The 23,938-nt window shown below is 46.0% G+C and overlaps 1 protein-coding gene across 1 annotated transcript in view; it reads left to right on the top strand.

Annotated features, from left to right (window-relative positions):
• RAB2A (RAB2A, member RAS oncogene family) overlaps window positions 1-23,938 on the top strand; it is a 331,511-nt gene that overhangs the window by 136,554 nt on the left and 171,019 nt on the right. The window contains exon 4 of the mRNA XM_078687265.1: window positions 1,222-1,304. Coding sequence (XP_078543391.1) covers window positions 1,222-1,304 — 83 coding nt within the window. The remainder of the gene's footprint in view (window positions 1-1,221; window positions 1,305-23,938) is intronic.

Here is a 23,938-nt window from a genome sequence, read left to right as displayed (position 1 = left end):
TCCTTCCCCTTCCTTTTTCTCACCATATCGTCCCTTACTTCACTGTGCACTACACTGCTCCCGCCCTCTGTGTTCCTAGCGCCTCTCACGCTAGAGAGTGAAGTGGGCCACGCTTTTGAAACCAGCGATGGACCTTAGTGTTCAGCTGCTTGTGCCATGAGCGTGAGAGAGTAAGTGAGAAAGCCCTTTGACACCTGTGGATCAGCAGTCTAATGCTTGCAGCTGCATGTTAGAGCCCCCTCTTCTGGCGTGCCTCGCTGCTGGCAACAGAGGAGGAAACACAGGAGCAAAAATATTCATTCGGACTCATCAAAGGGTTACTTATGCGATTTCTGGTCTAATTGAAACCTACACGGGGCGTTTAATCCAAGTTTAAAAAATAGAAAGATGTGCTCAGTTTATCAAAGCTGAACTCTCCATAGACTGCTCTTGTGTAGTGAGAGGAGCAATTCTATCCGCAAAAAAGTCGCAAACCAGTAAAGGTGTTGTGCTGTAGGTAATTCTGGTGTATACCGAGTTGCTGACAGATCTACAAACGAAATCACCTGAAGAGAGATCCCGCTTAGTAGATGTTGCAGGTGTTTCCCTCCATTTCGCTGTGAGTGTGAAGATGAGTTAGTTGTTAGATGTTTTGTTGCTTTCTGACCAGAATACTCTTACTAACAGGAAACCAGTTTGGCCGGGATCATCACAGAAGGAGTCTCCTATAAGTCTTTTCCAAGCTGGCTGCAGTTAGTGATGTAACTGATGAAATCTGCATCCCTGACCCTTTACACCAGCAGATGGTGGACGTAAAGATGTCATTCATCATTTATTTACAATGGGCTTTATTTATTCTGGTCTCGGCAGCTGTCCCGGGGAGCAGGTTATTGAATTCAAATGTGCAGGGCCGAGTTATTTGCTTCCTTTCACATTTGTCTTCAGAGCTTGGTTGCTAGGAGTCCGCTTGTGCTCTGATAGTGATTCATGGATTGTGAAGCCCTTCAGTAAATTGGGTTGCCCGGCATTGCCAGAAAGGGTTTGGAGGCCTCGTTTCTGAAGCTCTTTTGAGGCCGCCACAGTCCTTCCCGACATCCGCACGTTATGGTGGTTATCCTTCTGCTCCTTCCTGTTTCTACACCCTGTACAGGCAAGTTAAATCATCACGTGCTCTTTGTGTTGTTCTTCATTAAACGTGGAACGTGTTCGTAAAACAATGCACCCTTTTTCTTGTTTGTCTAGGCCGGGCAAGAATCCTTTCGTTCCATCACAAGGTCGTACTACAGAGGGGCAGCTGGCGCGTTACTAGTGTATGACATTACAAGGTGAGTACTTCACACTCCTCAGTCCTTTGTTTTATTTGAAAGAATATCTACTACGTACCTGTAAGTAATTAGTAAGACCAGGTGGGGAACAGGCTTTTCTACATATCCCACATACTGCCAGTTTTACTTTTTACACTATTAAAGAGCAGTATGCAGGGATAGCACACTTTTGAAACGAATTACTAATGTAAACACTTGTTGGTGCCTAGATTTCCAAAATAGACTCGTGTTTTATGCAGTCCAGGAAATATTTGCAAATATGTTTCATAATTATGTGACTGAGATTATGATTTTAGAAACCCTCGTTTACAAATTGTGTCTGGAGTTGTGACACTTAAGAAAAGTTTACCCTCGTTACGTTGGATGGTGTTTTTATGATGTATTTATGTCATTCTCGCATCCATTTCGCATTCTTTGGACACTTCTGCCACCTAGTGCCAGTGATGGAAAGTGCACGGCATGTAAGAAGTGACCACAGATCGCAGCGTTGCCATGAGCCACTGACCCGCCCTAGCTGAGTACATTTGCATGACATGTAATACTTTTCTGACACTTGAAAGGAATAAGAGCAGTACCACTTTACTGTTTTTTCGAATTGCCCTGGAAGCAAACATATCCTTGGCCATTTAAGGCAGCCTGGCAATTCGTGTCCTTCAGCACTATTTCCTTTTCTTTACCTTTGCCAACAGAATCACAAATGCCTGCTGCTCTGTGCTACCGAGCATCTCCTGTAGGAGCCTGCAGCACCGAGGGTGCTACGATAGGGTGACCAGGCGTCCCCGTTTTGCCAGGACGGTCCCTGTTTTTAACCAGCTGTCCCAGCAAATTTCAAGAAATTTAGCTCATGTCTCCGTTTTTAGAGAGGGTCGACTGAAAACGGTGGGAGGTGTTTTTTATGTTTTACAAAGCCGGGATAGTTAGCAGTTGTTTCAAGAAAGCAATTTAATTAACAGGCAAGCTACTGGGCTTAAAAATAGCATTTTATATATGTTCTTACTGCCTGTTCTGTAATTTTTTGCTGAGGACCGCTCATCACTTGAAGTAAAATTGTAGTCCTTCTTCTATTTTTGACAAAGGTCCCGGTTTTTGGCTTTAAAATTCTGGTCACCCTATGCTACGAGCATCTACAGTCTGGAGGCAGCGGTTACTTGTGGATTGGAGATTGATATTGTAGTCTGTATCGCACTGTTCCCTTGGTACCAAATGCATCCTCTGGTTTCTGCATATGGGGGGTGTGGACCTGGCTTCACACCGAGTGACCTTCCCACTTAGGTTGCTCTTCTCAGATGTGGTATCAGAGGCCACTTATCCTTCCATTTCAAGCAGTATTCCAATATTGTTTTCACTTAATGATGGCGTCTTTCTTCGCTTCGTGAACTCAACATGCAGACATCCCGTGTTTTGGCTATTTACGCCAAAGCTTAAGCATAGCAAATAAAATTGTGTATGTTCTCATCCCGAATGGCTGTGTTCTACTCATCTTTACCCCTATTACCCTTGCTGTAGACCATTCTTTTTCAAATGAGACATGGTATTGACTTCCTTTTTTCAGGGGCTATGCGTGCGATATTTTGGATGTAGCATCCTATTTTAGCATCCACGTTTTATGTCGACAGGTCAGATTGCTGGCTCATAACTGTGTAGCCAGTTTTGCAGGGAGCCCCTTCTCAACTGGACTCTTTTTCAATTTAGCCTCCTCATGGAAGTAGAATGGCAGCAGTGTCCCTTACCTGAAGGTGTAACGCCTCTTTGTGCACGGAGATTGCTCATTACCTTTTTGATGTCAGCTGTTGTTGAGATCTCCGAGTTAGATCAGAGGGCTTGTTGGAGGAATGCAACCCCTGTAGGGATTTGTGTTTGACCCCGTGGTCAGAGATTTGAATCCCAACAGGTACACTTGAGCTTTCTTCCTTCCAGGGTCAACAAAATGAGTACCATTGAGTTGGGAAACAAACATCGGTTATAGAGGCTAATCAACCTCTTAGGGTTACCATGCACTTTACACATATACTTGGTAGGCTACCTCTCGGGCTTACAGTGGAGCCGTTCCTCTAATGCGTATCCCTAGCATTAAGGTTGAACGTTTTGTATGATTGGTATCATGAGGCATAAAGGATTCGTATTTTCACCATCATAGTGGGGTTGGTGCATCAATTACTGAGCCAAGGTTCAGCCCAAGTCCCTTTCCTGTTTCACTTTTCAGGGCCGACTTGAGCTCTAAAACAGAGGTCCAAGAACTCTTGCACAGTTAGGAGGACCAAAGTAAAATCTAAATCTGAATCTGAACTGTAAAATTCAACTAGTAGTCTTGCATACCTCTGGGAAAAGCTAAGGAAATCTTAACAGAAATCGACACATTTCCTCCTCTAATATTGTTTATTTGCTACACCCAAATAGATGGGACAGTGGGTCTTTTCACAAGAACTTGAAGGAGCCCACAGTATTAAATTGATAAAAATGAACCCTGCGCCCTCCCCATATGTTGGCTACATCCTGTACCCTCACCCTGCACTATCCCAGTCATTCTAATGTGGGGTATCGGCTGATACCTCACCTTTTGAATACTCTCCCAAGCAACAGTACCCCCGGCATGCCGGCAGATGACACCAGCAGCTCCGCATCAATGCAGTTTCGCTGCGGAAGCAACGTGCCCAGGTCTATATATGCACCATCCATGCTCGCTGACATCCGTTCCTTTCTTTCCACGTCCACATACGCAGATCCGGATCTACTCCATGAGTAATTGAGACACTCCTTTGAAAAATGTCTACTAAAAAACAGTGTGCGAGGCAAATATGTCACCTCCCAATCTACAGTGTTTAAACCCTGTGAAAAATGTTACAAACAAATGTTTGTCTGTGATTAACCCACAGATGGTTTGCCTGTGGTGCCTGAGGTTGGACGATGATTCCAGGGTCTGCAGTAATTGTGTCTTGATGTACCCCAGGCCATTCGCGTCCAGGAAGCAAAGCTCTTCACGCCGAAGCACTCCGAATCCCGCACGGGTATGGGTTGAGGTCTAAAGGTATGTCCGGGCACTGTTCCTGAGACCACTCCCATGACCAGTTGTCTTCACAATCTAAGTCCTACAGCAAAACCAAGAAGAAGCACATGAAATCCAAGCAAACACAACCCCATCCCACCACTCTCGATCTAGTGATAGCTCTCTGACTACTTTGGAGTCTATTCTGACCCTTGTTCTGTGGCAACCAGAATTCCTGGCGCTGTTGGCAGTGCCCCGGCAAATTGAGGGCATCCGCACATCCATGCTGCATCTTTTTTGCACATTACCGGTTCTCTCTGGCACATCTGCAGGCCCCAAGGAGCGAAAGGCCTCCCATCTAGTCTTCCACTGGCAGTTTGGCCCTCCACACCAGTTCCCTCCACGGCACCACTACCCATGCCGAAACACAGCCCGCTGATGCCGATGCCATTGACTCCAGACGACGATGGCCAACCTATAGTGTTGTTTCATGCAGACACAGTGCCGCTCCAACCGAGGTCGCGCACTCCTTTATCTCAGCTGCAACCTCTTAGCACCCTTCTAATTTCAACATAGTGCCTCTAATTTCTGTAAGGGCTCATGTCCTTCATGAGTTTTGTGGCACAGACTCCGATTATGGGGCTATGATTCTGGGGATCAGAATGCCCAGTCTTATCTAGAGGACAACTGGTACAAGACCACCTAGATGCCAGTTGTCTGGATACTCCCTCAGGCTCTGGACTAGTTCCCCACTCCCCAAAGGCCTGCCATGGAAGAAAGCATCTCCTTTGTTATGGTTATGCAAAGGGCAGCACAGGTTTTTTTTTGAAAACTTTTTATTGATTTTAAAACAAGAAAACAAAAGAACAATACAAAACAAGGCAGTACATTAAAACGTGTCAGCACGTGGTCTGTGGGGGGGGGGGGTACATAGAGGAATCAAGCAGTAGTGTAATCAATAATTGGGGGGGGAGGGGGGGGGGAAGGAGACCAAAATACATACAAAACAACTATGTTCCTGCGGAGGAAACGTCAGGTTGGGGGGGAAGACAAATCAGCATCAAATTCCGACATTGGGGGAGTACATATATCTCCACGGTATGCGTTCCATTGGGTCCTCACTTTCCCCCACTTGCCTGGTTTGCCACGGGAAACATACACAGTTTTTTCTCGAAACATGCACCAATCCATGTTTTGTGTCCATCCCAGAAGTGTCGGAGGCTTCTGAGCGCCCCACAGTTGGGCAATATCACGCTTGGCCACCATGTTGCCCAAGGTCGCCCAGCGGAGCTGCGCTCGATTGTAGTCATTCGGCTCCCAGACATTCAACAAGCATCTTCGCGCTTCAGGCATTAATCGCACTCCCGTGACCTCACTCATTACCTCATGCACGCGGTTCCAATAACGTATCACAGCAGGGCATTCCCAGATAATATGAAGGAACGTAGCCACCATACCGCATCCGCGCCTGCACAATCCATCCATCGAAAATCCCATACGAACCAGGCGTGGGCCAGTCACATACACCCTATGCAGAATTTTCAGTTGGACGAACCGAAGACGTGCCGGGATAGCCACTTCCTTCGGGGAAGAAATAGCGGACTGCCAGTCCTCATCATCGAGTTCCAGACCATCTCCGGTCCACAACCCTCGAAGACTATCTAGTAGATCAGTCCTGGTATTGATCAACTTTGTATAAATTAGCGAGATCGTGCTATCAGGAACGTGACCATCCAGAATCCGATCCTCGAGCGGGGATGCCTCCGGCACGTCCGAGCCTAGCGGAAAAACAGACAAGACCGCATGTCGGACTTGCGCATATCTGAAGAATTCCTTATCATTCAGCCCATACTCAACTTTCAATTCCTCAAACGTCTTGACCCTGCCCTTGATCCATACGTCATCTACCCTACTGATCCCGATCATGTCCCACCGATCAAATCCCTTCGATTGCCAAAGGGAGCCCAGTTTATCCGAAGCATATAGTGGGGTAGCCCGGGTCGGCCTATCCCGTGGCCGCCGTAGCTCTACGCCACACCTGCACTGCTGTTTTGGTGGGGCCCGTAAGAGTCTCGCCAGCTGATTTCGCATATAGAGCCCTATTGTAGTCCCCACCGGGTAGCAACCATCTGTCCATCGCAAAAGCCGGGTTTAGTGGGGGAGTGTAGGTGCCGTGGTTGATGGCCCCCAATTGAGAGGCCCAGTAATAGCGACGAATGTCCGGGAGAGCGATGCCGCCATCGTACCAAGGGAGTGTATGCTTCGAGAGGGCGATGCGAGGACGGCCCCCCCATAACAATTGCCGCTGTAGACTCTCAATCTCACGAAAATATTCTGCTGGCACTACATCAAGCGTGTTTTGAAGCGCATAAAGGAATCGGGGGAGCGACATCATCTTAAACAACGCAGCTCGTCCCAAGGGAGAAAGGGGGAGCTTGCTCCAAGTCCCGACATCCGCCCGAAGGCGTCTGAGAGGGGGCAGCAGATTGCGCTCATACCGAAGTGTGGGGTCCAGGGTGACAAAGATTCCCAGATATTTGAAACCATCTAGTACCACCGGAATAGGACAATCACGGGGCAGGAGGGGAGTATCACCGGAGAGAACATAAACGCAAGATTTAGACCAATTTTTAACTAAGCCGGAATTTTTACGGAAAGAAGTCAAAACGTCAAAAAGGACGATTAACGACTGTCGGGGCGATGTGAGGTACAAAAGGATATCATCCGCATACAGAGATACACGGTCTTCAAAGTCTGGAGACCATCGAATACCCTTCATGGATGGTTCCCATCGCAGCCAAGCCGCCAGTGGCTCTAAAGCAAGGGCAAACAAAAGTGGGGACAGAGGACAGCCCTGGCGCGTACCTCTACCGAGAACAAAGGAGGCCGAGACACGTCCATTCACCACTACTTGGGCTAAGGGATCAGCATAAAGCAATCGAACCCAACGGATAAAGGTGGGCCCAAACCCGAATTTGGAGAGGACCCCCCAAAGATAGGGCCATTCAATCGTGTCAAACGCCATGGTGGCGTCCAAAGACGCCAAGATGGCCGACTCTCTCAATGTCCCGGCTCGCGCGAGGACTCCATGCAAGCGCCGAAGATTAAGTGCCGTATTGCGATGTGGTATAAATCCGGACTGGTCCGGATGAACCAGATCGCCTATAACAGCCACCAGACGATTAGCAAGAACTTTGGCCAGGATCTTGGGTTCAGCATTTATTAGGGAAATAGGCCTGTACGATTCGCAGCGATCACGAGGCTTACCCTCTTTATGTATAACCACTATGGAAGCCAATCTCTGGTCAGGAGGAAGAAACCCTTCCGCCAGTGATTCCAGAAACATAGATCGCATATATGGTGCCAGTACATCCGGACGAAGCTTGTAGAGTTCTATAGGGAGTCCATTAGGGCCCGAGGCCTTCCCGGAGCGAATCGAACGGATAGCGGTCGCAACTTCATCCGCCGTAGGCGGAGCCTCCAGCAGGTCCCGCTCAGATTCAGACAAACATGGTAGCGAGATATCGCGTAAAAGCATGTGGGAGTCCTGCTCCGGTCTATCGGACACAGGGGAGTACACTACCCGAAAATAATCGGCGAACCTCTCAACAATCCCAGCAGGGTCCGTGATACTTTCACCATTCGCGTCAACTATAACAGGAACCACTCGACTCGCGCATTCTCTCCTATCCAACCAAGCAAGCAACTTCCCAGCCTTATCTCCCACATCATACAGACGTCCCTGCTGTTCACGACTCATCTCCTTCGCTGCATCAGTCACCAGAGCTCTGTACTCATGTTGTTTTAGGTCCAACAGATGAAGCCTCTCAGGGGAGACTCCAGCATCAAACTCTCCCTCAAGAACGGTAATTTCAGTCTCAAGACGAACGACCTCCTCTCGTCTACATCTCTTAACAGTGCCAATCGACGAGAGGGCCTGCCCCCGAATTACAGTTTTGTACGCCTCCCACAAGGAGACAGAAGAGGATACTGACCCCACATTTTCGGCAAAGTAGTGATCAATTGTCTTAAGTAGTTCCGCTCTAATCTTAGGATCACGGAGGTACCATGGCTTGATCGGGGCCACCCGACCCTCCGATCCCCCATGTGCGTTCACAACCAACCACAGTGGGGAATGATCCGAAATACCCCTGGCAAGATGTTTCACCTCCCCTATACGGGAAGTCTGGGAGGAGGGCATCAAAACATAATCCAATCTCGAAAGGCTGCCGTGGGCCCCAGAGTGGAAGGTATACTGTTGTTGCCCAGGATGATGTAATCGCCAACAATCGGTCAGCCCCAGCGCCCCCATGAAGTCCCCAAGCCAGGATTGGAACTTAGCGAGAACTCGGGGAGGGTAACGATCACACATCCCAGATACTACTGAATTAAAGTCTCCCCCGACCACAAGCAAACCCTCGGGGACTCCCAGAATCACTCTTCCCAAATCCGCATAGGTCGTAGTTTGAAGACCTGGGGGTATGTAGACAGAAAATAGTGTAACCACCCTACCCTCCCAACGCCCCACAATGGCGGCGTACCGCCCTCTATCATCAAGTATAATGTCGTCAGCAGCGAGGGGGAGGGAGGTCCGGATTAGAATGCCCACCCCTCTGGAGCCAGAAGTGAAACCTGAGTGTGCAATGAGCCGATAGCCACGCCTATTCATGGCGTGGCACGTATTACCCAGCAAGTGCGTCTCATGAAGCAAAACCACATCAGGGGACAAGCGTCTCAGTAACTGCAAGACCACTCCCCGTTTAATTCTGTCTCCCAGACCATTTACGTTCCAACACAGTATCCGTAGTCCCCTACCCCCATCCCAGAGTCCACCCCAAGCCTCCCCCCACGCCAGCCGCGACACCACAACACAGAAGATCATCAGCATTATGCCTTGAAAAAAACAAAGAAACACATCCCTAAACTTCCCAACCCCCCAAAACCACATCATACCCCCCACCCCGCACCCCTGCGTTAGACTCAAAAGCCACCCCAACTCGCAGCGTGCCTGTCGCCCTAACATACAACTAATCTACAAAAAGAACCCCAGAGGAGGAAGTCTCACCCGCCCCTCACCCACACCCCAGTAAGACAATGGAGTAGCAATCATTATCAGTATAGCATCGAACCACTGCCGAAAGTCAAAACGTTGGTCCGGGAGCCGATGTCGCTCCCTATTCCTGCTCCGTCGGGCCGCCCTCCGCTCCACCGGAAGGTTCCGATTGTTCAAACCGCCCTCGGCTCGTAGGCAGCGAGTCCAACCAGTCATTAGCCGCTTCAGGATGGTCAAAGAAAAATGTTCTATCATTGTGGACGATACGCAATCGAGCCGGGAAAAGCATGGCATATTTCATGTCCCTGTCTCTCAGTCTCTTCTTCACTCCTTGAAATCCTAGCCGCTGCTTCTGGACTTGTTGGGTGAAGTCCGGATAAAAGCTGACCGAAGCGTTCTCATATTCCGTGGGGCCTGATGTGCGGGAAGCCTGCAGTATCACATCCCTGTCACGAAAGTTGAAAATCCGCGCAATGATGGGGCGCGGAGAGGCACCCAGCTTGGGCGGGCCACCGGGGACACAGTGGGCCCGTTCTACTGCAAAGAACTTGCTCAGGCCCTTGGGCGCTAAATGATTTAGGACAAGGTCCTCCACCAGTAGGTCCACAGCTGACGATTCCGTCTTCTCCGGGACACCGACCAGTCGGACGTTGTTCCGTCGTGCTCGGCCCTCAAAATCGTCCAAGCGACGGGAGAGATAGTCACGGGCGGATCTCAGATTACCGACCTCCGTCTGTAGGTCAGAGACGTCGGTAATGAGACTAGTAGTCTTCAAGTCGAGAGACTTGACCTTTTCGTTGGTTTTTGCAAGATCCGCCCTGATTAGATTGACATCTATGGCAACAGTGTCCAGCTTGTGGGTTAGGGCCTCATACTGTTGTCCCATCGCGGCCTTCATCCCAGCAATGGCGCACATGACGTCTTTCAACGACGGGTCATCACCCAGCAGGGATTCGTCCTCAATGCCGGCCGGGGGTTTAGCCATTCCGCTCGGAGAGCTCTTAGTGAGGGTATATCGGTCCATGACGTTGGATTGGACAGAACCTCCTCGAGCTGCCGGTCTGGTCTTGCGCCTCTCCGCTTCAGGCTTGGTGGCCATCTTAGGTCGTGTGCCCCGGAGGGTATTCTGAGACCTAGTGAAAATGGCTACACTCGATGTGCCCGCAGAAGCTCAAAGAATAAAGTGAGGACCAGTCACTAGGCAAAGAGCAAGAAAGTCCGGATCTCCAAGCGATGTTGCGAATAAATGAGTGAAGCAAGCAACCAGGGCGTCCAAGGCAAGGTCAATGACGTAGGATCGTCCAAATCGAAACTGAAAGTAGAAGACCGGGCAAGGGAGTTTAACGCAGGCCGTTGTTATTCAATTACTACCCGGCTGGCAGAGTAGGCAAGCCCGGGGCAGTGCCATGGAGCAGGCCGCAAATATTCAAAAAGCCATATCTTAGGTTCCCGGAGACCAAAGCGAAATCCGCCAACGGATAAGTGATCAGCAGGTTCACGACCACAGAAGCCCGTCGTCCAAATCAGGATTAGATGCAGGATAGTCGATGGAGGTGGCGAAGGTCCGGGAGCTCTGAGCTCACGCGACCAGCAGCACAGGTTCTTGATCTTCAACTTCCCACTTAGTAAGTTAAAACAAATGTTCTGACAGAAATGTTGCAGCTGGCCAGTTAAATTCTGAGCCCCCTACTCCCATTCAGTGAGGCTCTTACTGATTGGTACCTGGGCCAAATCTTACTTAGGATCACCTGTTCATCACCAGACACTATCACCCTCTTCCGGGCAATTTAGATTTCCTAACCCAGCACCCCACTACCCCACTCCTGAGAGCCTTGTTGTGCAGGCTTCAGCCAGTAGAGGAAACCCAAACTAGTTTCCCACCTCTTCCTCTGACAGGGAATGAAAGAGGATAGAGACTTTTGCTAAGCAGGTTTTTCATCTACAAGTTTAGCTGCTTGCTCAGTAAAGGCCACCTTGCCTCTTAGGTCGCTTCTCTCATGCCTCGTGGGACTCCTTGGCCTAAGTATTGCTCATAGTCTGGAATAATCCCAGGCCATACTTCCACAGGCCATGCAGGGTGGCTGTGATTCGGCCAAGTTCACCATCCACTGCTGACTGAATACCACAGATTCCCTCAGCAGGGCTACTGATACCAGTGTGATAATTCTCAGGCACAACTGGATGTGGTCCACTGGCTTTTTAGGAGATGTTCAGCCAGTCTTATGGACATGCCATTGATGGCTCCTGACTTTCTGGCGATAAAGTGGATACATCCTTGGAGCGCTGCATAGATAGCAGGGCCGTAGCATGCTTCCTGTGCCTCTCTGCTACTCTGTGCCAGCCACACCAGCAGTTTCTACCCCTCCGTGGTTATGATGAGTACTTCCCATATTGCAGGTGGAACAATCACCCCAGCATTTTTGTGCCTGCAGCCCCCTCCCCTGGTAAAACCTCTTTAGCGTACCCTTGCCGACATAAAGCCCGTCAAAAGCAGTATTCAACCATTTTTGCTAGGGTGACAGGCAAACATTTTAGACAAGTGGCTGCTACAAATTGTTCAGCGGTGTTCATTTTTACCATTCTTGGGGATCCTCCCGCACTTCCCACCATCCCCAGATAGGCTGCCAAAGGATCCCCTGTTGCACTTGCAGCTGGAAGTGCAGGTTCTTTTTCCAGAGGAGTCATAGAAGGTACTGGTGGCAGAAGTTGTTCTTTGTTGCTATTCCTGCTGCTTCCTGGTGCCGAAAAAGGACCAGGGTCTCTGTTCCATCTAAGACCTTCACAATGTCTTTTTGTGGAAAGGTTCAAGATAGTCACCCTGGCTCTTGTCTTGTGGGCTTTCGACTCTGGTGACTAGATGGTAGTCGTGGGCTTTCAGAACGCGTATTTTCACATCCTCTTCCTGCAGGCCCACAGACACTACCTATGGCTCACAGTAAGCCAAGACCATTTTTAGTTTGCTGTAATCCCTTTTGTTCTTAACAGTACCCTTCTGGTGTTCAGGAAAGTGATGATTGTAGTGGTAGCAGCACCTCTGGTTTACAGTTTTCGCCTACCTCAACAACTGGTTGTTTAAAGAAAGCTTGCCACAGGCAGTCGCCAATCATCTCTAGTCTATGGTGAACATCGTGACATTCTTGGAGTTCACTATTAATGTGCCAAAAAGTCACAAATTGTTTCTTAAGACACCCTCTTTATATGAGCCATTCCGGACTAAGAATAGTTTTGCACCTATCCCCCAGAAAACAAAGTCCCGGACATTTGGACTACAATGTCGATGTTTCAACATCTGTCCTGGATCTCAGTGAGGATGACTCAGAGGCTGCTGGGACTAGTGACCTCCTCCATACTGTTGGTCTAGCACGCCAGATGGAAACGTTTAGCTCTGCAGTGGGATCTGAAGTCCCATTGGGCACAGTACCAGGAGGGAGTTTTTGTGATCTGGCCCAGAATTCAGAGTAAACTGCAAAAGATCTGCAGTGGTGGCTGCAAGATCATGATTGGGACAGAAGCACACCCTTCCCCTTACCACGACTAGAGCTCACAGAGATGACCAATGCATCGCTTCCGGGTTAGGGAGGTTATTTTGGAGAGCTAGAGATCTGAAGCAGAGAGCCATCCGCTTGGCGCTTGAAGCCTTCCTTCAAAGTGAAGCGCGGGCAGGTGCTTACGGACAACACCACCCTCGTGTGGTACCACAACAAGCAGAGTGGGGTGTGATCATGGACATAGGGTCAGGAGGCTTTGCGTCTCTGGACATGGCTAGATCGCCAAGGAACTTTTCTGGTGAAACATCACCTATGGGTTATCTAATCGCCAGAGCAAACAAACTAAGCCATCAGCGCTTTACAGATCACAAATAGCAGTTATATTCAGAGGTGGCACAGGGTCTTTTCCGAAAATTGGGAGAGCACTGGCTTCATCTTTTCGCCATGGCAGAGAACGCACAATGTCCATACTTCTGCATGTTGGAGTTTCCAAGGCATCTCTCACTCAGAAATGCGTCTGGCATAGAGTGTAACTCAGGACTCCTGTACATTTTCTGGCAATAGCTCTCCTCTCAAGTTTTAAAGAAGATCAGTAGCGACCTGGCCCAAATCATCCTAGTGACCCGGTATTGGGCATTAAGAGTATGATATCCAGAACTCAATGGTATGAGCAATTGTCCTCTAATCAGACTGCCTCTTCTGGCTATGTGCTAGACAAAAACAACCCCCTGATAGCTTACAAGCTCATTACAAGGGCCAATTCTGCTGACCCTGCATTGGCACGCAGGCTGCTGGTAGTCGACATTTGTTAGGCTGCTACACGGCATCACTAAATACGTTCATGAAGCACTATTGCCTAGACAGTCAGGTCTGCCAGGAAAGGCAATTTGCCCACTCAGTCCAATCTGAATTTTTGGTTGAGTCTGAAATCCATGACCTAGGAGGTATTGCTTGAGTATCTATTCAAAGGGGAAGGAATCTGCGGTTCAAAGTCTCTATCAGAAGGACAATTTACTTACCTACGTTAACTCTTTTTTTCTGGTAGAGACTCTTATCAAACCGCAGGTTCCTCACCTACCCTTACACTGCCCCATTCCGTGAACTGATCTCTTTACATGAAAATATCTCTATTTAGCAATCTGCACACTGGTCACAACTGATTTGATTGGCTCTTTTTCTGCAGGTGCAGAAGTATTGAGAAAGCAACTGATGTCAACGCGCATGGGTGGCCCTATATAATCCTGTGCACATCACACCGAGTGTGCAATGACATCGACGTGGAGCTGTCGGTTCATAGGATTAGTGCTGAAAAATATCTGGATCGAGTCTAATGCCTTAGGTTATACTCAAAAGCTGAGCAATCTGCAGTTAGTTAGCATCTGTCAGAAAGCGCATTACCCAAGGTAAGTAACTTGTTCTTCCTTAATGCATGCAACTGGTCCTGCGCTTTACACTCCTAACCCTGCTATGAAACACTCTACCTCTGCCATGCAAACATTCACCCGTAACCTGGTGAGCAAACTCTCAGTTCTTTAGTATTTAACCTTACTGTAGATGTTTTTAATACCGCAACATCTCCATCTCTCAGTCTTTCCTTTTTGGTGTCAAATCATTGTCCAGCAGCAGCCAAGAGTTCTACTTTGAACCTCTGGCCACTGCTTATAAGACGTTTCAAAGGTGTTTTATGTAGGTAAGGGCGTGCATTTTTAAAATGAGAGCTCCCCCGTTTGGCTTTAGTGAGTGTCTATCTTCATTAACTTTATGGCTATTGCAACCCTATGCCTTACTTTAATGCTGTCGGATGCTTCTTTTCCAGCATCTTTCATAATATGCAAAAATTATTTTCGGTTATTGGATTGAGAAATCCTGTGCATTTTTTTAAAATCCTCACTATTGGAAAAAATGGAGCCATTTAACATATGATCATGCGTAACCTATCTTTTTCAAATTATGACTGCGTACCTGTCAATTAAGTGGAGAGTCTTTCTGCTCTACTCCCAGTGAGGGCTCCTGTAGGTGAGGTTTAAACTTCGTGTTTTGTGAAAGGGTGCTCTGGAAAGACAAAACTTTAAAAATACTGCAAGATTTGCTTCACTCGATGGACCTGCAGCTTTCTACAACCTGTTGTACAGATAAGTACTTTTTAATACATACTCTTCTGCCTGGTTGTTGTTTAACTATTACCAGTTGCAGAGCTTAGCCACAATCCCTACTTTCATATCCTGGTATTTATGTCACTGAACTGAGCACTGTCTTGTTCTTTCCCCCTCCTTCAAGTTGGACATTTTAATTTTGCATTAGTTATGGCTCATAAGGTCCTTAAAGTAATGGCACACATAGTGGTATGTGCAATCTCATTAAGTAGATGGTTTTTATAAGGGGCAGGCTAGTCTTTGAACTCTTTCTCATTTCTTACTAGATGTTTTCTTTGTTATTCCAGAGAGATCTTCTGACCTACCCCTTCATCCACAATTCTCTTATTTGGTGCTCATATACTCTGCACAGTCTATATAATGGGAGAGTTTGAGAGTTCTGTGATGTGACTTTGTTTCTACTAATTCCTTTAGTTTGACATATCTACGTTTTATCAAATTGTCCAAAGAAGCTGCATAAGGACAATGAAACACCGGCATTAGGTCCCTCAGATGAGAATTTCGCAGTTGTTAAAAGTGCAGACCAACAAGACTAATAGATGCCTTTCACTCAGATAAGAATCTCTCACAAAAAGCGAGAAAGCGAAATAATGTGGCAGTGAGAAAAAATTGCCATTCTTACAGGAGCTAGATACAAGGTGAAGCAGCTGTCCAGCTTAGATTTATAAAAATGTATTTGTTATGCATACAGTTGTATGAGTACCAAGATGTCTTGTAACAGCCTGGGAACCATGATTCAGGAGAAATATTAATATGAGACACTAACACATTTAAAGAAGTTTATAGCTCTAAAAATACACATATCAGATATGACTAAAACAGTTGGCCGGCATGGCCTTGGTCCTAGATGATTCAGGAGTGAAGCAGAAAGATGATCACCGCTAATTCTAATGAACAAACTAATCCAAGAGACTTGTCTAGATGAGCATCCTAAATCTTAAAAGTAATATTGAAATGGTGGCCTTGCTTGATATCTCCTAGTTAGTCCGATGGAAAGGACAAAGCTGCCCTTCCTTTGCCTTTTTTTAACACATGCTGTAGTGTCATCAAAATAGATAAACTGCAGCATCAAATAGAAGTGAGTACACTACTAATGATGACTGTGATTCACAAAATGTATGTTCTTTTCACAGCATTCCAAGGGTGCAGTCCCTAAAATGATAAGATACGATACTTTTTAAGTGTTTTGAACCCACTTGCCTGTAGGCAAGGCAAATATATGCCATCAAAATTTTAGAAAACCTTTTACAGCTTCAAGCCTGGCAGCACTTGTAGCTCATTTTTGAAGATTATTCTGAAGAGGGGAACTCATTTTTGTTTTGAAATCTTGTCCACAATAACATTCTCTTTACTGGAATAGCGGAGTGTTCATAGATGGGGTAGTGTTATAATAATTTTCAAGAAAGGTTTTAAAGCTTAGTCCTAGTACACGCTGCCTGATACATTTGTTTGACTATCATGAGAGGGCACTTGCCAGATGAACTTTGTCAAACGTGGGCAAATCAGAGGGAACATATGTCCTGAGAGTTTTAGGCCTGGAATTTCAATATTGTAGCAGTGGATGGTTTTAAATCACAGAGCTTGGGAGTAAAGCAGGTAGGAGATGCTTTGTATTGCTTGTTCATTGATGTTTTGATCCCACATACAGTTGCATTTTTTGATGTAAACTCACATCCTTGATGTCCGATGGAGAACCACCAAGATGACTCTATACCCAGTAGAATTGAAATGAATAAATAAGTGTCCGCATTGATGTCACTTGCACCAATGTGGATTACTTTAACTTCATATTGTAGGTGTGCAGCAAACCTGATTAGGAATTGTCAACTTTTATTTTATATACTAGTTGAGGATTCAAGCTAAAAATATTTAGCCTCTTATTTAGGACGTATTGAAATTTGGGTTAGTATGTGCAAATAGCAAGATTACAAAAGATTGTGATTTTTTTTGTCTGTTGTGATGTGAATATTAGGGATGGCTTCTTTAACAATTATTAGGATTCACTTAGAATAAGGCTGTTGAGTGTCTACTTGGACCCGGTTTGTAGTGGCTCAGTGAGCAAAAACAGTTGGACTAGAATGCAAACCAGAAGCAAAGATTAAGCATTCCACTCATCACTTTCTTGTTTTTCACTTAAGGACCCACTGTTACCGAATAGTGTCACACAATTCTGGAAAATTGACTTTGTTGGACTGTCTCCTAAAAATGATTGCATTCATTAAAGGGCTCCAAGGACGCAAGAAGTTTTTTTTCAAATTATATTAAACCAGAATCCGTTGGACTCACTTGAGATTTCAGGCATAAAAGCAGTTGTTTAGTTAATAACGGCTTGTGCCAGGAACAAGACTATTCAGTGTAATTTTGGGACGGTTACTTGCTTGCTAGTATAAGATCAGACAAACGGGACAAGCTCATCTGAAGTGCTCTACTGAATTGATTGAGATTTGTGTTATTTATCATAGACCGGTTAAGCATTATTTTAGAGTTTATAAACATGTGTGTCTTATATTCGATATAGCCGTAATATGCTTTCTGGATGGGACTAAACAAGAGAAAATATTAAGTATTGTCCAGTTTCTTAACAGCTTGCACTACTGACCCATGGTCCTCGTCCATCATGTTATCCGATCTCAAACACTTGAACATATTATGCTGTAGGTATCAACACAGACTGATGCCTGAACCTTCGGGCTTATTTTAGACTATGATGAATCTTTAGGTGGCTGCAATATAGTTTGTGATGCAGGCACAGTGCCAAGTAACTGTAGTTATTGCGTATTATGTCCCAGTAGCAATACTTAACTAGTGGTGCTGGTTCCTAAAATGCTCCTTGCGGTGACTGGTTGCCAAATTCCATATACTATTGTGGCAGTGGTTGAAAGTGCCATATCTTATGGAGGCCTAGCTTTTTCATAGCGGCAGAACGAAATCTTCCACATTTTTCACTCCTTTCCTCTTCAATATTTTACTAATCAGAATAACATGTTGTCTAGATCAAAGTTTTGATGGTATGTTATATAGACTGCCTAGTTGAGTATCTTGGTCCTGTTTTCATTCTTTCAAATTAAACTGTTTTTCCAGTGAATTTATCTCACTTGCATGTGTGTTCCATCACAGTACTAAGCTGACTGTCAAGCACTTTTCTTCTTTTTTTGGCATTTTTGAGTTTTAAATGGTTCATCTGGCTTGTTAGCATATTTCACCATGTTCTGTACATCCGCTACGTGTTCTGTTATAAAATCAGTGTGGGGGGGTGGAGGCTGGTGCGGTACAAACATCTCCAGCCTACCTACTTTTCATGTGGCTTTTATTTTTTATTTTAGTTAAGGTGATGTTTAAAATTTAACTAAATTTGAAGTTCCAAAACCAATTCCCATCTCCATCCTCCCTCCCTCCCTGCCTCCCCCCCAATTGAGCAAAAGAGTTCTCTATTAAATATCGTGGTATATGTGTCTACTTCGTAAAATAAATCCTTTGGCCATTTACAGTCTTTCAGTAAAGTGGTAGCTGTTACTGCTATCCTGCCTAAAATAACCTATTTTCTATTCAGTATATTCTCATAATGACAGACAAGCCACTGTCCCCTCTCCTAAGACTACAGAAGAGCGACTGCAGTATGGCATTTAGTTCAAAAGAAGTCCCTTAAACGTCTGAACATGTTAGTTATAAAAACTTCAAATTTCACCAAAAAACCTTAACAGGCATTAGGTCAGAGAATGGCATGGATTATTCTATAGTGGAAAAATGTTTACTTCTAGAAATATTCTACTCAACAGTTGAATAAATACTTGAAAAGACCGGATAATGAGCACAAAATTCCGGACTGAGTCTACCCTCCTTAAAGGCCTGGTCGGCATCCTGGAAATAGCACACCATGATGCCTTTAGCTTGCTTTTCCTTCTAGACATGGTGGCTCAGTTCAGCACTGTAGATCACATTGTCTTACTAACTGACTACAATTAATATCTAGAGAAGTGCATGGATGCTTGTCTTCCATTTACAGCTGTAGTCCGAAAGTAAGACTTGGGAAGACCTCTTCTTCCGACCAGCTCAGAAAACTGAAGTGTTGACCTAGGCGCTCTGTTTTATCCTTACTTTTCAATATATATATATGAAATCCCTCACTTTGTTCCCACTGTCTAATTCCCCCCAACTAAGCATACGCATTGCAATCTACCAGGCAAGCCATAGAGGTGAAATCCGAGATGGGTCAGAGAGCCTCAAATGTAAGGAGTCAAAAACAGAAATGTTCCTTCTAAACTCCCAACGCCTCCATCAACAAGCCGCTCCACTCACTTTATTTGGCCAAATTGTTCTTGACAAATCTAAAGAAAGAAACCTAGCAATTATGTGGGGTTCTGACCTCAGATTCAATCCACAGTTTGAAACCATAGCTAAAATTGCATGCTTCCAAATGAAACTATTTAAAGAGCTCTTTAATACGCTCCAGCAGTACTGTATATTATGGCCTCCCTGCAGGCTAGATTGAGTCTGAAAAAGGCCTTGGAAGTATTTCTTCTGTCAGCCCAACTAAAAAGTGTGTACTGGGTTGACCTTCAAGTGCCTGGAAGGGTTTGCCCCGAATAACCTCAGACAAAATATTAAACCCTACTTCCCATCTTGTAACGCCTCTTCACTGTAGACCTCCTTCTGACCACACCTAAAACCAGAAATCTAAACCGTGGTACCTTGCATCTGAACACCTTCCCTTCAGACACCTTATTTGTACCATTCCTCTTGATCTTCAGACACAAACTAAATGAACATCTATTCTAACCCTATCTGTAGACCTCCTCCTCCCGCCTTACCCCCTAGAGTAAACCTACATTAATCTTTCCAACCCCTTCTCCCTCTGGTCCATTCACCCGTCTGATATCACAAAACGTCCTCAGGCAACAGCTGTGACTGTTGCATCCATGCTCTGGCCATGTATGTAACCGATGTGTAGCCTGAAACAGGCCACAATGACAGTGTCTGGGACTGGTGTATTTTACTTTTTTCTCTAAAAACGAGTCCCTGTACTTGACACCACACCTATTTTATTGATTTATCTGTCGCAACCCCAAGGCCTGGGTTAATTATTGCAACTTGACCTCTAGCTGTGGAAGGCAGCTCTCTAAAGTTGTTAGATACATTTAAGTATGTAGTGCATGCAATGCAAATCAATGACTATAACTAGCACCACTAAGTAATAAAGAATTCTCTTATAAATGCTGACCTTAGTTTTATTATTTTGGGGACAAGCACAGCACTTGCAGATTTCAGAATCCTGTGGTTTGAAAATGTCCCAGGTTGATGACACACACCCTCCTGGTGTGTTTTATATTAGTATCTGCTAGTGTATTTATTGGGCTGCTAGGTATGACAGCACTCTGTTCTGTGGTTTTTGTTTGCTGCCTAGTTCCAAGAGCCTTTGGAAGTGTATCTAATGACATATTTCTTGGCATTTGAAATCAGAAAGAAGTGTAGCTTTTTTGGGCAGTGATTGCAACCACATTATGTTGGTTCAATACCCACTAAAGCAAATTATTTAGTGCCCCCTTTCTCTAATAGTGTTGATGTTTAATATTTTGATTCGTTTAGAACAGTAAGTTGTGAAATATGAAGGATGTATCATTATGCAATCTTTTTATGCTTTTCTGATAGATTTTTTCTTCCTGCAGATTCCTAGCCTTATGAATCACCGTTCCCAACTCCAACACTGGTCTTTATCTCATTCCCTAATTAGGTTATGACATTGACAAAGATGAAGCCATAATTACTGACTCCATCAGCTGACCCCGCGCTGCTTGAGCTCAAATGCAAAAACAACAGTTGATGGACAGAATGCAGAACAATGTCATACATTCACCCCAGTACAGAGATCTGGGCCTAAATCCATCGTTTTTTTGCTCACCAAACCATTCCAGTTTGAACCTAGCCATATGCAAATCAGTCTTGACCCTGTGCCCCATGGGAACAGTCCAGCCCGAACTGCCAAGCCAGGTCATCCCTGGACTGGAAACAAGCATCCTAGGACCGGTTTCGGGCTTTCGGCCCTCATCAGCCAGGTTAGCTTGATTCCAGTGGCATGGAGAGCACGGGATTCACGTCTGAGCATACCTTTCCCACTCAGGGTGACAAATGCAAAAACAACAGTTGATGAATAGAATGCAGAACAATGTCATACATTCACCCCAGTACAGAGATCTGGGCCTAAATCCATTGTTTGTTTGCTCACCATGCCATTCCAGTTTGAACCTAGCCTTATGCAAATCAGTCTTGACCCTGTGCCCCATGGGAACAGTCTAGCCTGAACTGCCAAGTTTAAGCCTGCTCTTGTGGGATTGGCAATTCCAATGGCTGTGAACTAGACGTAATCCAGCCATGCACCCTTCTCTGCCTGCTACAATCTCCTGTTGCGGTGCAGCTTCCAACAAAGTCATTGCCCTCGAAGGTGCCAACTCCATTCCCTTGGCACCACCTAAGACTCTGACCCTCAGAGACTCTTTCAGTATTACCTCTAAGACCCTTGAAGTCAGCTAACATTGTCTGAGTGTCAAAAGAAAAAGTTCTGCCTGTTTTGCTTAGAAACCTTTGGCTCAACCCCTCCCCAGGGACCATCGATTTTCCTGCATGGAGGAACGTGCCAGATCTAGATCAGAAGCTTTTGCCATTCCCAGTTAAAGATCATGTCTGTTAAGAGAATGGTGACTTAGAGGTTCTCTCTCCTCAGAGTGTGATGGTCCAATCCTCTTGTGCTAAGTTGTGCTTAGTTGAACTCCAATGCCTTTCCAATGACCCCTGCAAACCAAGATTCGAAGCGACTGGACTTTATTGGTCGAACAGTCTTTGTTTCTGGCAGGTTCAATCTTTGCACAACAAGCACAACATGCTTACTGGACTAATGTCCATGTATTTTGGGAGTTGGTAAAATTGTCAGTCTACCAGATCACATGATAACCCCATTTCTCTAATCTGGTCAACGTTGATGTGGAAGTTTTGAAATAGATCCCATAGTGCGTCCTAGATTCTATAGATGCAGTGGGTCAATCCATGAGTGTCACCTTACAGTCTGAAAATGCCCCTTGATGGTAGCAGCCATTTGGAGAGACAACAGACTCATCCTTGGGGTGACATTTGCACTGTGAGTTTTCACCGAGATTGTGGTGGCAACTTCACTGCAAAGGTCAGATGACTTGAAAATGAAGAAGGGTTCTCCTGCACTGGTCACAGAACATCTTATTGTACCGTGACTGTTTGTCAAAATGTGGGCGTCTTGAGCAGCACTCAGAAGACTGACTTTCCCCTTAACAGAGGATGACTTTCATAGGAGCAGTGGTAGACACTGTGAAAGCATCCGAGATATTCAGATATGATTCTGATATTTCTTGCTCAGACACTGACCATGGTTCCGTAAGTCCAGCACCTGTTCTGTCTGATGTCCTCCGGCATCCTGTTGCTGCTACACACCAAATGGCAAAGAGCCCTTTTGCAGTGCCTGAAGAAGCAAAGATTCCAGAAACAGACTCCTCTCAGCTGGAATGCAGATCTTCACTTCTGTCCTTCTTAATCAGCACAGGAGAATGTCACTCCAGTCTGCCCATGGGTTGTACCTTCAGTCAACCACAGCTACAGCTTACTACAGTCATGAATGTCTTCTTATCGGACTGAGGCCTGTGTTGATACGTCACGTAGTGGCGGTTCCAAGGAGAATGCGGGCTGCAATATGAGGTCTGGCATCTGGAATACGTTGTGCTGTGGCAGGTCCAGAGGGGGGCTGTGAGGAGATATATTGCGCTTCAATGGTTCTGACCACAGCTGGGCTGGCAGAGCATGTTCAGGCCCACTTCCAAAAGTCTAGGATTGTTGTAGAACCACTTGGAGGTGGTGCGGGGAGGGGGGCCAAGACCCACAGCAGACAGAGTCTAGGTGCTGGGTTCTAGGTGTTTGAAGCCTTTTCTGTCCCTGAGGCTCTCATCAGGAGGCCAACCAACTGGCCCTAGGAGTCACTCTGGTGGTCCTGGGACCTAGAAGCAGGTCCAGTCCTTTCACTCAGGCTGCAGGGCAACAGAGTAGCATCCTTCCTTTAGAGCAGTGATCCTGAGTCTTTCACAGGTCCCCAGGTATACTGAAGAGTTCGGCCTGAGTGCCCATTAATTGTACCTGGTGCCCCCTTTGAAGTAGGGGAAGCGTCTGGAAGTTTCCACCCCAGAGGTGCTTGGAATTTCCTACCTCCCTGCCCTGGCCCCAGCTTGTCTGGAGTCACAAAAGGCGGTGTCAAGCCTTTTGTGAGTGGGCTTGGACAGAGCCTTTGTGTGGTAGGTAACATCTTCTTCCCCTCATCAAGTCAGAGATGTTCTAGCCTGCCTAAAACAATTTCCCTGAATCTCACGGTCTGCGAGCAATACACAAAGGCCAGCTGCCAGCTATACCTAGTCATGTGACCCAGGATACAGGCTGCAGGCACCAAATGGTTAGGACAAAAAAGTGGCAACTTTCCAAAAGTTGCATTTTGAGAACTGTAGCTTAACATCGGACTGTAAATGGGATTTTACATCAAAGATTTTGAGACACCAAACTCGATATTACCACTTTGTCCCAATTGAGGGTTAGCACTTCTTAAATGTAATTGGGTAACCCAGTGTTATCTTATGGGAGGAGTAGGCCTAGCAGTAGTGAAAATGAATGTAACAGTTTTTCACTACCAGGACATGTAAATGTTAAAAGTACATGTCCAGCTGTTTCAATACACTGCATCCTGCCCTATAGTCTCTTTAGGGTCTACTCTATGGCTGCCTTATATTAATTAAAAAGGAAAGCTTAGGCCTGGCAAAAGGTTTAGTTTGTGAGGTCGAAATGGCAGTTTAAAACTGCACAAGCTGACTTCAGTGGTAGGCCTGAGACCTGTTTAAAAGGTGGCTTAAGTGGTGGCACAACATGTACGGTAGGCCCGCTAGTAGCATTTAATGTACAGG

Source organism: Lissotriton helveticus, chromosome 4_1, assembly GCF_964261635.1.
Source record: "Lissotriton helveticus chromosome 4_1, aLisHel1.1, whole genome shotgun sequence".
NCBI lineage: Eukaryota > Metazoa > Chordata > Amphibia > Caudata > Salamandridae > Lissotriton > Lissotriton helveticus.
Note: the sequence above shows the minus strand (reverse complement) of the source record. Positions and strands in the feature narration are given on the sequence as shown.